Source organism: Plecotus auritus, assembly GCF_963455305.1.
Source record: "Plecotus auritus genome assembly, chromosome: 4".
Lineage (NCBI taxonomy): Eukaryota > Metazoa > Chordata > Mammalia > Chiroptera > Vespertilionidae > Plecotus > Plecotus auritus.
In genome coordinates this window covers 177,728,407-177,744,450 of record NC_137775.1, presented here as the reverse complement: position 1 = coordinate 177,744,450, position 16,044 = coordinate 177,728,407, and the positions used below count along the sequence as shown (strand labels likewise).

Sequence of the window (16,044 nt, the reverse complement as noted above, 5' to 3'; positions counted from 1 at the left end):
AAAATTAAACAATGAGAAAGCAAGGTTAAAGAAACTTCTAACACCATGACTACTCACTTGTGCTTTTAAACTCTTAGGTAAATATCAAAACCAAAGTATAATCACAGTTTTTGTCTAAATAAATTCAATGGACATTACCACCATATTAGGTCCACACAGAAGAGAACGCGTAGTCATAATGAATACATTCAGGTATGAAAATGAGATGAATATGAAACAATCTATTCTTTCCTCTTTAAAAGTTAAACAAAATAGAAATCCTCTGGGTGTTCTACCTTAGGAAAAATAATATATTTAATCGCCATTATTCTTTGCTGAAAGTTTCTCAAATTATTCATCATTATCATGTGTGCACCTCTATGTGTTCTCTGTGGCTCTTATGAAACAAACAAATAGCTGGTAAAATTACTTTGTTACTGGCTTCCCCTCTGCAATCCTTTACTTAATGGAGATGAATCTATTCACCATGCCTTCCTGCAGGGGTAGGCAATCTATGGCCTACAGACAACATCTGGCCTGCTGCCTGTTTTTGTATGGCCCAAAGTTAAGAATGCTTTTTACATTTTTAACTGGTTGAAAAAAATCAAAAGAAGCATATTTTTAGCACATAATTATATTCACATGTCAGTGCCTATGCTTTTGTTCAAAGCTCCAATGGCAGCACTGAGTGGGTGTGGCAGAGACCACAGCAAACAGCAAAGCCTGAAATATTTACTGTCTGACCCTTCCCAGAAAAGAAGTTTCCTGACCCCCGCCCCCACTTCCTGAAATGCAAACATATACTTTGATAACTACAATACCCCAAATCATGTTTCTTTACAAGATTTTCATATGGTTTGGGAAACACTGCTAGGATAGAAAGCAGTCTGTCTTCTACGAACCTTAAACTCAGCATCTACTCCATCGAATCTTCTAGCATCTTTCACAAGCTGGATTCGAATGTCTTCTGAACACACAAAGATGCTCTCCAGGTGAGACCAAGTTTGCTGGACCTCCATCCACATAAAGATGACGGAGTCTGCTATGTTTAGTTTATTTTGCCAGCTTAAGACTTGCTCGATGAAGTATTCCACATACTTGCTTTGAAGCAGAGTCTGCAACTGAACCTAAAGGAAAGGCAAAGAATTTTAAATAACAGCTAAATTGCTAGACCGTAAGTACCATGAGAGAGAAGCCATGCCTGTTCTTTTATATTTGTTTTCAATTACAGTTGACACTCAGCATTATTCTGTATTAATTTCAGAGGCATAGCATAGTGGTAAGAAAACCATGTACTTTACAGTGGTCCCCCGATGTCTCAAGTACTCACCTAGCGCCATACATAGTCACCACGATAGTGACTATATTCCCAATGCTGTAATGTGTATCTCTGTGACTATTCTGTAACTACTAATTTGTACTCCTTCTTTGAATCTTCTCCTGAGAATATATTCTTTATGGATTTTAGAGAGTGAAAGGGGGGGTGAGAGAAACATCGATGTGAGAGAAAAAAGATTGATCAGTTGCCTCCTGTACGAACCCTGACTGGGGATTGAACCTGCAACCTGGGTATGTGCCTGACTAGGCATTAAAACCACCACCTTTTGGTGTACAGAAGAACCCTCCAACCAACTGAGCCACAATGGCCAGGGCACCAATTTGTACTTCTTAATCCCTTCACCTTTTTCACCCAGCCCCCCAACAGGCCTCTCCCTGACATACCTATTCATTTTATTGCTGGATTCCTAGGACCTAGCATGCAATATGTGGAATAGGCCTTCAATAAGTATTTGCTAAATGAGTGAATGACCTTAAATATTCTTAACATTTTTTTCAAAAGAAAAATAACTGTAAATACCTGCATTTAATATATCTTTTACATGATGATCAGATATCTCTATGTAGGCAGAAAAAACACTGCATGCTGGGCTTCAGCTTTAATAAACTTTATTCTCTATCCTTTCTCACTGTCCCCTGGCCTTTGCCTATTAATCATTCCACGGTTGTGGGGTCTTTTTTCCCAGCGGTGAAAAAATAAGACAAACTTCCCTCCAGCTCCCTAACCCTCAGGCTTCAGTTTATTACCGAACTTTGCAGCTCTCCACACGCCAGGCGCTTCTGCCCATTCTCTGACAGTGAAGCCTCAGAAAGTCACTGAGCAGAATGGCCTCTTCTCATTCTCTTCACCTCTAAGCATGTTATACCTCTCACTCTTCTCCCCCAGCCAGCTTTATTGAGATATTGACATATACATTATTTAAGTTTAAGGTGTAAGATATGATTTGATACACGTCTATGTTGTGAAATGGTTACCACAATAAAGTTAGTGAACACCGCCATCCCCCATATAAGGGGATGTGTGTGTGATGATATTTAAGATCTAGTCTCTTAACAATTTTCAAGTATATAATACAGCATTTTAACTACAGTCACCATGAAGTACACTAGGGTCCTCAGAATTATTCATCTCGTACTTGCAAGTCAGTACCCTTTACCAGCATCTTCCCATTTCCCCCTCCCCCAGCTCCTGGCAACCACCATTCTACTCTGTTTCTATGAGTTCAGCTTTGTTAGATTCCACGTATGAGAGAGATCACTTAGTACTTGGTTTTCTCTGTTTGACTTATTTCACTTAGCATAGTACCCTCGAGGTCCACCCATGTTGTCACAAAGGCAAGATTTCCCTTTTATGGCTGAATAATATTCCATTATACACACATGCACACACACACACAATTTTCTTCATACATTCATCCTTCAGTAGACACTTAAGATTGTTTCCATGACATGTGACTCTTCTTTGGGGGAAAAACTTATCCCACAGTTTCTATGATACTGCAGTCTCCTTTTCCTACTATTTCTCTGACACCTCTCTCTCTCTCTGTCTCTCTCTCTCTCTGCCTCCTCTGTCTCCTCTTGTTCACCAAATGCAGTCTTCTCTGAAGCTCTACTCTTGGCTGCTTACGTTCTGTATCTCTCACCATTTTCCTAATCAATTATCAAGGTACAAACAACAACCCCCAAACCTACTGTTCTACCCCCAATCTCCGGCTGAGCTCTGGGTCTGACTTTCCACCTTTACTTACATATCTCTTCCCCTCCCCATCACAGAGCCTCTCTGTCTCTTCTTAGACCCACTGGAGCCCCTCTGTCCATTTCCCACTCAAGTGCAAGTTCCCTGAGAACAAGTGTTTGTACCTTTCGAACCACATGGTACCTACCATGCCTAGAGCCTGATGCAAGTAGATGCCCAAGAAATAAATAGCACTGAAATTTGGAAGAAGTCTAAAATTGCAATTTAAAAGAAAAAGAATCTCTAATAAAAATATCCATCTTACTTGGTTGTGCTCTAGAGTTTCAAAAAGTTGTTCATCAGACTTTAGTAATGGAATGCCTGTCCGGTAATGAACTTCGTAAGAGAATTCCATGGTTGCCCAGATCAGACTGATTTCAGTTATAACCTAGACAGAAGTAGTAATGAGTTATGTGTACAAAAGTTTAACTTAGAACCTAGATCTAGGCTATCATCATGAATATTTTACATGTTTAACATATTTTTTTTAAAAAACAGAGGGATTGATATCAAATATTACTGGCCTCGATTTTTCTTCTTTCAAATACTACCTGCTGATGAGGTTTAGAAAACAAATCCCATCACAAAAAAGAACAAGCACCACACCAATATCAAATTTCTCTTGAATCTGACTTTTACATGCTTCACTGAAACGGAACCCTAGAGCAGAGAGGGCCTTGAAAGGGCCTCTGGAGCTTCGATGGATCTGACTACAAATTAGCCAGCCTGAGACAGGTGCTGCTCAGAGTGCCTGAGTGTGTGAACCTGGGTAAGTTAGTTACCTCTCGCTACCTCAGTTTCCTCATCTGTAAAGTAAGAAGAATACCTCTTTCAGGAAGTAAAGGATACGTGTTTTTTTGGTACCATCAGTATCAACCGGGCCAGCCCTCCGGTCTTGGAATAATTCTATTTCTTGGAATTTACTCTGGCTTGGAATAATTCTATTTCCTGCCCAAGTCACACACTAACTAGCAGCGAGGGACAAGCTGGGACTCCTGTCTCCACACAAACACAGCATGGACTTCTCCCAGCGTCGTCTAACGTGCCAGCGCGCAGAGTGAGCCCAGTGTGAAAAGAAACCGAGGACCCCACCTTTTCAGTCCCCAGTTCTTTCACTGCTTTGTCCACGATGCTCCGGACAGCATCTTCCACTTGGTGTAACCGCAGGGCTAACAGGTCTGCCAGAGTTGTGGCTTCGCTTATTGAAAATGTGACCTTAACAAGAAGAAAAAGGGGCAGCATTGATATTCCACATATATTAATGGTTCCTTTTACCTGTGACCAGAGGGATGAATCAGAGCTAAATATACTCAAGTCAGCTGCTGAGCACACCTCTGGTTCTGAAAGCTGTGGACCATCAAAGGCATTGCTTTTGAACTCCCAGTTACTGAGGCATCACCCACCAGAAGCGGTTCAGGCCACATTCACACTACACTACTTTCTTTTGTTCCACAGCCTTCCCCTGTCAGCTCGCTTCTTATCTCCTCTTCCCACAAAACCCATTTTTCAAAGAGAATCACTATGTTCATTTATTATAATTTGGTTGAAATCCCAGGAATCAGGGAATAGCTCATTTGTCTTTTCCTCCTAAAGCACTCTATTCACCGAACATAATCCCCAGTTGCTTCCGTAATTTAACCTCATTTTATCAATAATTTAATCATAGTTCCCTGGGAGAATAAAATATTTTCAACGCACAGTGTCAGTCACATTTGCCATGTGAAAATGCAATTAACGCATTTCTTTATCATCTTGTTGACTCCACCCACTCACCCCAGTGTTTGCTAAGCTCTCAGCTCTTCCTAAATGTCCAAAGTCATCCATGTCCCTTGCAAATGCAGAGCCGAAACAGCCACATGGTTACAGGAAAACTATTTCCTTTCCTCCTCCTGCTGAGAATATCCAGCCCCGGCTTCTGAGAAGCTGTAATCCTCGCTAGCCCTCCCAACCCTGTCACATCCCCTGTCGCCATCCACCTCTCTGCCCAGAATGACTAAGCATCCCTGTTTGCCCAGGACTGAGGGGGGTCCCGGAACGTGCGACTTTCGGTGCCAAAACCTGGAAAATCCTGGGCAAAAGAAGAGCTGGTCGCCCTATCTCTGCATCACGTTTGGCCTCACTCCACAGCTGAAGGGCCCAGGGACCCAGGTCTTGGAGAAGGAATGAGCAGGGGTATGAAATGGAACCACCCCGGAGGTTCACGCAGTTTGTGCACTAAACAGGAACCCCCAGCCCAGGCGACAAGCGGAGGGAATTTAGCCACTGCCCTGACACCCTGGAGGGAGGCGCCTTTTTCTAAACTGTCTGCCTCAGACAGTGCATTTTCTAGCATGCAGAAAGGCGTGACACAGGCAAGAGATTGTGGTGAGAAGAAATGTCATCGGAGGAAATGTGACGGGGGGGGGGGGGGGCCCAGTCGACTACATATTGGGAGACTCAACAAGGATTTTTCTGAGTCAATCAACCAATTACAAGGTCTAAACATCCAATGTATAAAAGACTCTAATAATGATAGCTTTAGGGAACAGTTATTGAGCACTTGCTATATACTAGGTCTCATCTCCAACGTGTTCACCAGTTCTCCATGGGGAAGCATTATGCAGTATTTTCACTTCACAGAAGAGCCAGCTAAGGTCTGGAGAGCAGGTCAGTTGCCCATGATCCCAGAGTGACTAAGTGTTAGGGTTGCAATGACAAAGCCTATTTTCCATGAGTGGGGAAACTCTGCAAACTCTGTCTTCAAATCCCCACAGCCTTTCACCACAATGAGTCCCTGAAGGTCTAGATCTGCCCAAAGAGAAAAAACATACTAGACTGCCTTTCATATATTTTACATTCATAAAGGTCCCCTTCCCTAAAAACTAAGTGTAAGTTTGGTGTGTTTGCTCTTAAAAGATGCAGGAAGGCAAGAAAACGTAGCCTCAAGTGACACGGATACATAAGAAACCATTTTCTATTTTGCAATAAAATCAACACGCTATCAAAGAAGACACGGTTGCTAAATGAATTGTGGGTAGAAACAAATCACAGTGTCAGCATTCCCCAAGGGACTCAACCAAATTCATTTCTACGCCCTCTGGTCTTCTCCAACACCAGTAAGAGTCTTTGCAGCTGTGCTGTGCTCTATCAAATGCCTTCACATTCTCCTTCTTGATGCTGACAAGCTCCACTCATGTGTGAGGACAGCATTCCTCTCATTTTAGTAATAAAAAGTAAATACAAAATAGAGAGGTTATGTGTCTTGTTTGCAGTCACACAGCCAGTAAGAGATAAAAGTGGGGTGTCTTAGTCAGTTTGGGCTGCTATAATAGAATACCACAGATTAGGTGGCTTAAATGACAAACATTCATTTCTCACTGTTCGAGAGGCAGGAAGTCCCAGGTCAGGCACCAGCATGGTCAGGTGCTTGGCAAAGGCCCTCTGCTTGCTTACAGATACCTGCCTTTGTATAGTGTCCTCACACGGCAAAGAATAAAAAGCTCTGGCCTTTTATCCCCTTAGTAGAGGCCCAGTGCACGGATTCATGCACCTGTGGGGTCCCTTGGTGTAGCCTGCGGGGATCGGGCCAAAACCGGCAGTCCAATGCCGCCTGCTGTTCCTGACTGCTGCTTCTGCTCATCCCGGCCCCACTGTGCCTGCTGCCGCCGTCCGGTAAGCTCATTGCCACTCGGCTGAGGTCTCTAGGCTGTGGCGGCCAGCCGTGAGCCCTGTGTCTGGCACCCGTGGGTCAGCTGAGTGGCACTCTCACTGTGGAAACACACTGACCACCAGGGGGCAGCTCCTGTGCTGAGCGTCTTCCCCCTGGAGGTCAGTGCCTGTCATAGTAACCATTCGACCGGTTGTTCGATCTTTCGGTCACTTAGGCTTTTATATATATAGATATGGACACTAATTCCAGAATCCCATTCACTAGGGCTCCACCTTCATGACCTAATTACCTCCCAAAGGCTCCACCTCAAATATCATCACCCTGGGAATTTAGACTTTGACATATGAATTCTCCAGGGATGCATTTAGTCCACAGCAGAGGGCTAAAACTAGAATCTGTGCATGTTCAGTCTGTCCGTCCTCTCTCCTCAAGGAGCTTAACCTCTCCCATGTGACCAGAACAATTGGTTGGTTGATTATTCAGATGAATAATGGAAACCAAGGAATAACACGCCACAATCACAAAAATATTCCATTAATGAGACTCAGGAAACTGACCCCAATGGCCTTCATGAGCTGGTGCCAATGCCTGTCTCGGAGGGCGGGGCTCTGTAACTCCTTGACGGCTCTCAGGGAGGTTGCCATGTCCTTCACCATGCCCTCCAGGCCTGTGTATGCATCCCAGACTCGGACTTCCTTGTCTAGTGACCAGATTTCCTAAAGAAAAGCAAAAAAAAAAAAAAAAAAAAAAAAAAAAAAAAAAAAAATATATATATATATATATATATATATATATATATATATATATATATCCCCAGATATAACAATACATTTTATAGTCTGCCTTCATTGAAAGAATAAATGTACATTTCCTGGGATTAGGAAAGAGAGTAAAAGCACTTAAGCCCCTAAGCTAAGGACTAATCCCAGAGAAACATAAAAGGATCCATTCATTCATACAGTGGATCATAAGTCCACTACGTACCAGCCCCTGGACACACTGGTTTCTTACTCACAGGTTCTAACACCCTTGCCACTTTTTAACTGCCTTTCCCTGTGTACGTTGGCTTTATCCACAGAGGCTCTCCTGTCCTCAGGGGGCACATGGCTATGGGGACTGGATATCAAAACACTAAATTCAAAGCAGCTCAGCCCTGTATACATGGAGCCCCTCGGGATGCTGGAGTAACCCACCCTACAGAGACCACAGTGTTCCACACAGATCCACAAGAGACACACTCCAGTCAGTCACCCCAAATTCTAGAACCAAAAGGTACTCTTTAAAGACACAAAATGCTCATGGTTGCTAAGAAAAGAATTCAACAGCTTTTATAAGCCTAACCTCTGAGCCCTGGTACTCTTCATCTTAACACTCTCCATTCTAGACAGTTTTAGGAAACTCATGATTACAGTGGCTACTCATAAACTCGTTAGCCCTAATAGGCTTTTTCCACTCGTTCTCAGAAGGCAGGCTTGATTAAAAGTGCAACTGGTTGGGGAGCGGGGGGGGGCGGGGGGGGGGGATACTGTCTCCGATCATCCTGTGTGAAGTAAATAAGGACACGCAGCCCAGCACACCAGCTACCAGGTCAGGGAAGATGGAAGGAGGTGGTGCAGAGGAAGATAAATCGTCGTACCCGACAGTTATGGAACTTGCCTTGGCAAACCTTCTGAGTTCAACATCCATCTGTTCCACATTAATCTGCCTCCACTGGGTTTTGGTCCAATTATCAATGCTGCTCTGAAAACGCATGAGCAGATAAAAGTGTCAACAACATTTGGTGAAAGCAAGTCTCCACAGCAAAATATATAAACTGACAATACACAGCGCCTCTACCACCCCATGGAAGTCAATTATTTAAGTGTTAACTGCACTTGTCACAACTTCCTGTCACCAAAATAAAACAGTTGTCAGAACATGTCAAACTTAAGGCCAAAACATTAGGATATATTAATTTCTAGGAGCAACGACAAATTCCATGTACACACCATCATGATCATTTCATCCTGAGTAGTCTGAGTGAACTGGGTAAGCATATGACCATTAAACACACCAGGTTTTTATTATTCTACATATAACATAAAATAAGCTTCATAAGAATAGTAATCCATTATAAATAAAACTTTCATTAAGCCCGGCCGGCATGGCTCAGTGGTTGAGCATTGACCTATGAACCAGGAGGTCACGGTTCAATTTCCCAGTCAGGGCATATACCTGGGTTTCGGGCTCCATCCCTAGTGTGGGGTGTGCAGGAGGCAACCGATCAATGATTCTCTCTCATCATTGATGTTTCTATCTCTCTCTCCCTCTCTCTTCCTCTCTGAAATGAATGAAAATATACTGAAAAATAAAATAGATAGATAAAACTTTCATTAAATTCTTGACTATATCCTATGTTTTGTAGATATATTTCTATATGGCTTCCAACTAACTTCAAGGAGAATTATGTATAATGCATGTTACAAGATGCCTAGTTCCCTAGAATTTATTTTTACATTTAAGTTTGTAACTTAATTAACCATATACAAATTAACTTTGTTTTTAGTTAGGTTGATTTATATGTACACATACACATAAGCATAAGCATGGGCATACACATGAGTTTGTATGAACAGGTTACCATATATGTGTAATATGTATTTATATATTAATTTTTATCCTACATAATCCCCCCAAAGGACGTGATGCAATCAACTCCTTACACACATTCCTTCAGAACTAAAAACAAACAACTGATATTCAGAGAAGGATCTACTAACACAGATGTGTGAACTCTAATTCTGGGGGTAATAGAATCTCTACATATTTCAAGACATAAAACACAAGTACAATGATATAGACTCAAAAAGTTGCATATTTATACAAAAGAACTACTCCAAAAAGGAAAAGCATGCTTTCAAAAAGCAGCGTCTTACTTTAACGCTCACAATGACATCCCAGAGTCCCTTGAGCAGTTTTATTTCTCTGCGACACTGCTTCATGGGCTTGTACTCTGGGAGAACCACTTCAAAAAGACGAGTCGATTCTTGCATCTGTAGCATTTCTTCTTCTAATGCCTCAAGCTCTTCGTTTGCCTATGAGAAAACACACATGCACACAAACACCCTTAACATCCAACGAAATGCTGGAGAGAGAGAAGCCTGCACAGCTCTGTGGCTCTGGTGACAACAATATTAACAACTTCCATTTAAAAAAAGATCTGCAGTACAATTGCTGGTAAAGTAGGAGGCTTTAGAAGAGCGAAGTCACAGCTACTCCAAAGGTGAGAGCAGACTATTAATAAACACAACAGCGTTATCAATATGCTCCCTACAGATTTCAGCAAAATCTGCTCTCGCATCAGATATCTACAGATACCATTTTTCCTCTTGATTTTTTTCATTGTACAGCTGGGGACTCTGCTGAACAGCGAAAGATGAGACTCTAGTGGCTTCCACTTAAGAATCAATCACTTCTTTAAAAAAACAACTTTCAGGTTGAAAAAATATCCTAGAGATTAGCAATAGTACAAAATGTACCAAAGAGAATTTGTGAAATAAAACCACAGCACAGTATGAGAAATTTCACTGTATGGCTATGTTTACCAAGGGGCACCTACCCTCCCGTCTATGTAGGATAGTTTATGTTTTATAGCAAATGTAAGCTGATTCATTCTTTTCTTTCTTAATAAGCCAACTCCTAGTTTTCATGTGCATTAGCAATGCGGTAAATGCACACAGAAAAAGTACAAGGAGTGCGGAAGAGCTTGTACTGAGGGAAAAGCTGGAAAGCCAAGTTCACGCCCCAGGTCTTCGGGTGCATGAACTCCCAGTTCTGTCACAAGCTGTTCCTTCCCGACGGCGCGAATTCCCACAGTACACGAGGTTACAGACTTTGCAAAGCAGGATTTAACTTTGTTTTCCCACTTCACATTTTCTCCCAGCCTCCTCTCAATATGCAACCGTTACATTGCTTCCGTTCTTTTGACGTACTTTTTAAATTTTAAATGCCCATGCTTAATCCTTTTGTGGTTCATCAACTTTCAGCTCTGTCTCTTAAGTTCCTACTATGTAAAGAAGAGTATCAGTACCCTAATATTCTTTCCTTACACGTTATGTATTTCATGTGTAAAGTTACACCTTTAGAAACAAGGACTGCCAAGTCTCTGACTCAGTTTTATTAGGAAAAATGCCATACACATGAAAGGGTGTGCATGTGAGCGTATACACCCTCCGGCTTAGGAAATACTATGTTCCTAATAACATTTAATGGCCTTCTCAACGTTATCCCTCTTGTTCCCACAAAAAGCGTAACCACCAAATTTTTATTTAATATTTCCCTGATTTAATTTATTCTACTTCTGATGGCCATATGGGCTTTTTCTGTATTTCACCGTTAGCATTAATGCAACTGGCCATTTTCACTTCTCCTGTGTGAAATGTTTTACATAGAGTTTTTGTTGTCCTTTAATGGGTTAAAAGTGTCTTCCAAGAGATTCTATGATGAATGAATACTGAATGAATACCTGAGGATTTCTGGCAGGGTGAGGTGCCTTCAACACCAGGGTCTACCAACCAGCCCAGAACAAAGCATACACATACCTTTGGTTGAATCCAGTTAGATAATCGTTAGATGTGCACGCTGAACAAACACACAAGAAAATGACTTCAAACATAACCCAGCCCTACTATATTCAAACTACCCCTCAACACATTCTGTAGGTACAAGGATAAATATCTCTGACATTTAAGTATGTAACTACATGCTGTTTCAGTATAGCATGCAAATGGTAGGCTGCAATAAATAACTGTAGTGTTTACACACAGCACATTGGTTAGTCAAATAAAAATGTCTCCCCATCCACAATCTGCTCAAACCACCTGAAATTTAGATATAATTGTTTCAAAAAACCACAACTCTATTAACATATTCAGCAACTACATTAACCACTTTTCTTCAGCCAAGTACAAGAGAAGACCTTATGCTACAGAATGGTGTTTTCTGAATGTGTTTAAAGCAGTTAAAATGAAATTCAACCCAAAATTTGGAGAGAGCAGTAACAGCTGTGAGCTGCCAGTTTCACACCAGCCTAAGGAGTAAATGAAGTAAAATCAGAATGGCAGCCCAGAGGAAGGACTCGGAAAGGCGCCCAGCTCCTGCCCGACAGGCAGCTCAGTTGGTCAGTGTCATCAATCGAACACACAAAGGTTGTGGGTTCAATTCCCCTGTCAGAGCACATTCAAGAGTCAACCAATGAATGCATAAATAAGTAGAACAACAAACTGTTGTCTCTCTCTGTGTCTCTGTCTCTCTCTCTCTCTAAAATCAATCAAAAAAATTTTAAAGAAGATAGATGCCCAGATCCTAAACCTAAATGACACAAAGTCACTTTCTCATTTTAGCTACTTGGTTAAGAATTTGTAGAGATAGCGTTTCCTCAAAAAATTAAAAATGTAACTCCCATTGACCCAGTGATCCCACTTCTAGGAATATCTCCCAAGAAAACAGAAACACCAATCAGAAAGGATATATGCACCCCTATGTTCATAGCAGCACAATTCACCATAGCTAAGATTTGGAAACAGCCTAAGTGCCTATCAGCAGATGAGTGGATTAGAAAACTGTGGTACATCTACAAATGGAATACTATGCCACTATAAAAAAGAAGGAATTCTCACCATTTGCAACAGCATAGATGAACCTGGAGAGCATTATGTTAAGTGAAATAAGCCAGGCAATGAAAGAAAAATACCACATGATCTCACTCATTTATGGAAAATAAAGAACATTATAAGCTGGTGAATAAAAAGATAGATACAGAGGCAGTAAAGCACCGAACAGACTGTCAAATTACAGTGGGAAGGCTGGGGAGTGTTGGGGGGCGGAATAGATCAACCAAAGGACTTGTATGCATGCATATAAGCACACCAATGGACACAGGACACTGGGGGGATGGGATGAGGGCATGCAACAGGGGGTAGGGGAGGCTGGGGGAAGGTCAATGGAAAAAAAAGGAGATATATGTACTACTATCCTATCTAATAAAAGAGTAATATGCAAATTAACCCTCACTCCGCTACACCCACAAGCCATGCCCACAAGCCAATCAGGAGCGAATATGCAAATAAACCCAACCAAGATGGCTACGGCCACAGAGTGCAGGAGGGAGGCTTGCGTTTCCCTGGCAATGGAGGAAGCCAAGCTTTCCGCCTGCCCTTGCCGGCCTAGGTCTCCACTCAAGGCTACAAAGTTTCAATGATAGAAGATACATAAACCCAAACAGAAATGGCAGCAGCCACTGAGCTGGAAAGCGCAGGAGGCTAGGGTTGCCCACGGCGATGGAGGAAGCCAAGCTTTCCGCACACCCTGGCGGGCCCAGGCCTCTGCTTAAGGCTACAAAGTTTCAATTATAGAAGATACATAAATCCCAACAGAAATGGCTGCTGCCACAGAGCAAGCAGAAGGCTTGGCTCCGCTCCAGGCTACAAAGTTTCAATTGTAGAAGATAAATAAACCCCAGATACCAGGGCCTCCTCTTGGGTCGCCGGGGGTTGTGGCCAGCCTGCAAACCACCACAGGCCCCTCGCCCAGGCCGCCCCACACTCCAAGGGAACCCCCACCCTGATCCGGGACACCCTTCAGGGCAAACCAGCTGGCCCCCACCCATGCACGCCTCTCTCCTATCTAATAAAAGAGTAATATGCAGATTGGTCATCACTCCAACACACAAGATGGCTGCCCCCATGTGGTCAAAGATCCTGCCCCCATGTGGACACAAGATGGCCACCACAAGATGGCCAGCAAGGGAGGGCAGTTGTGGACGACCAGGCCAATAGGGGAGGGACCAGGCCTGCAAGGGAGGGCAGTTGGGGGTGATCAAGCCGGCAGAGGAGGGAAGTTGGGGGCGACCAGGCCTGCAGAGAAAGGCAGTTGGGAGGGACCCAGGCCTGCAGGGGAGAGCAGTTGGGGGGGACCAGGCCTGCAGGGGAGGGCAGTTAGGGGTGACCAGGCCTGCAGGGGAGGGCAGTTGGGGGGGACCCAGGCCTGCAGGGGAGAGCAGTTGGGGGGACAAGGCCTGCAGGGGAGGGCAGTTAGGGGTGACCAGGCCTGCAGGGGAGGGCAGTTAGGGGTGACCAGGCCTGCAGGGGAGGCCAGTTAGGGGTGACCAGGCCTGCAGGGGAGGCCAGTTAGGGGTGACCAGGCCTGCAGGGGAGGGCAGTTAGGCATCAATCAGGCTGGCAGGGGAGTGGTTAGGGGGTGATCAGGCTGGCAAGCAGAAGTGGTTAGGGGCAATCAGGAAGGCAGGCAGGCGAGCAGTTGGGAGCCAGCAGTCCTGGATTGTGAGAGGGATGTCCTGTGGGATCAGGCCTAAACGGGCAGTCGGACATCCCTCGAGGGGTCCCAGATTGGAGAGGGTGCAGGCTGGGCTGAGGGACAACCCCCCCCCCCCGTGCATGAATTTTGTGCACCGGGCCTCTAGTATGTAATAAAAAAAAGAAGAAAAAAAGAAAACTGTGGTACATCTACACAGTGGAATACTACACTGCCATAAAAAAGAAGGAACTCTTACCATTTGCAACAGCACGGATGGAACTGGAGAGCATTATGCTAAGCAAAATAAGCCAGTTAGAGAAAGATAAATATCGCATGATTTCACTCATTTGTGGAATATAATGAACATAAACTGATGAACAAAAATAGAACCAGAGTCATAGAAGCATCAAACAGACTGTCCAATCTATGAGGGAAGGCGGGGGGTGAGGGGGTGAGAGATCAACCAAAGGACTTGTGTGCATGCCTATGAGCATAACCAATGGACACAGACAGTAGGGGGGTGAGGGCATGTGCTGGGGGTTGGGGGTGGCCCGGGAAGAGGTCAATGGGGGGGGAAAAGGAGACTCATGTAATACTTTAAACAATAAAGAACTTTAAAAAAAAGAATTTGTAGAGAATCAAAAGATATTATTTTTCTAATAAAAGTTTAAAACATGTTTTCAAGCCTCAGATGAATAACTCACCATTTTGGATTACTGACCCATTTTATTCATTCTTTTTATAAAGCAGTTCATTATAAATTAGGGAGTTATTTACTGGCAAAATTCACATGAAAAACAGTGTAATGACTAAAATTTGATTTAAAAAAATGAGCTAGAATTTTAATACGAGTTGTATCACTTACTTAACTATGTAATCTCCAACAAGTTAATTATACTTGATTTTTTTATCTGAAGAGAATAGACCTTGCAGGACATTTGGTCCGCACCAAGAGGTCCTTGATATTTGGTCCTGTCAAAACCATCCACGCTTAGAAAATGTTCCCTAGGAAGTGGCCCTGGATCCACAGAGCCTATGTTTATACTTTGGGTTCGCAGGATGAATACATTAAGAAGTACCATCATGTTTTGTAGGCCCAATAATTGTGCTGTGGCTACATCGCCCATGATAACGCTCCTTGCCTTGGTAGCCGAGCTGGCCCAGGCACATGGGGTCAGGTAGAAGGGTCGAGGTTCGAATCTGCAGAAGAGCAGGATTCATATTAACAGTGAACGTCTGGGCCAGGGCCAGATTTTAAGGACCTTTTTGCCTGGACCAAATGTCTCCTGGATGTTTTGAACTGGACCAAATATCTGCTAATCATAATAGAAGCCACATCAGAGGGAAATGGCAAGAACTGAAACACACACACAAAAAACAATGTAATATGCTTAACAAAGTTCTCAGCATGTATACAATAAGTGCTTACTTTCACTAGTATGATTACTTTGATGATAATAGTGGCTTTGAGAGATGATTTAAAGCAATATAATTTACTTGGGGCAAACTGTTTTAAATAGTTAATTCTCAACTCTTATAACTAACTGCAAAACTAAGGCAAAATATAGCAGTAGCTCGGTGTCTACATTTATTTTCTAAAGCAGCTACTGTAACACACGTAAGGTCAGGGAGACCAGCATTACCTTATCAAGCACTGTGTACGGATTTTCTGCATGAGAACCGAAAGGAGCATAGAGTCTGAATCTCTCTCTGAACTCGGCCTGCTTCCCCTGATCAGGGCAGGAAAAGAAGGAAGAGAATCTCAAACAAACAGCTTCAATAATCCTTGCAAAACCCCTTTAAAAAAAAAAACACTTGGCAGCTCGCTTACATCAAACAAAATACATTTTTTCCTTATAAGAGTGACTTCCGCATTCTGGAGAGGTGAAACTTTGTGTCGGACCGTTGCTGCAATCTTTTTGGTGGTTTCCCATCTTTCTGGTAATTCCTACAAAAACACAGGTGCAAACAGGAGATGACCTCAATGCCTAAAACAAATCAACCTCACAGGGTTAAATAATTCTAATCTCTACACTAATCCATAGCATCA

At 43.0% G+C, this 16,044-nt stretch overlaps 1 protein-coding gene across 1 annotated transcript in view; it reads right to left on the bottom strand.

Annotated features, from left to right (window-relative positions):
* Positions 1 to 16,044, bottom strand: part of DNAH11 (dynein axonemal heavy chain 11) — a 196,777-nt gene that overhangs the window by 148,189 nt on the left and 32,544 nt on the right. The window contains exons 19-26 of the mRNA XM_080663816.1: positions 15,826 to 15,942; positions 15,638 to 15,724; positions 9,617 to 9,775; positions 8,358 to 8,441; positions 7,259 to 7,417; positions 4,145 to 4,267; positions 3,318 to 3,440; positions 882 to 1,106 (exon numbers count right to left, since the gene is read on the bottom strand). Coding sequence (XP_080519942.1) covers positions 882 to 1,106; positions 3,318 to 3,440; positions 4,145 to 4,267; positions 7,259 to 7,417; positions 8,358 to 8,441; positions 9,617 to 9,775; positions 15,638 to 15,724; positions 15,826 to 15,942 — 1,077 coding nt within the window. The remainder of the gene's footprint in view (positions 1 to 881; positions 1,107 to 3,317; positions 3,441 to 4,144; positions 4,268 to 7,258; positions 7,418 to 8,357; positions 8,442 to 9,616; positions 9,776 to 15,637; positions 15,725 to 15,825; positions 15,943 to 16,044) is intronic.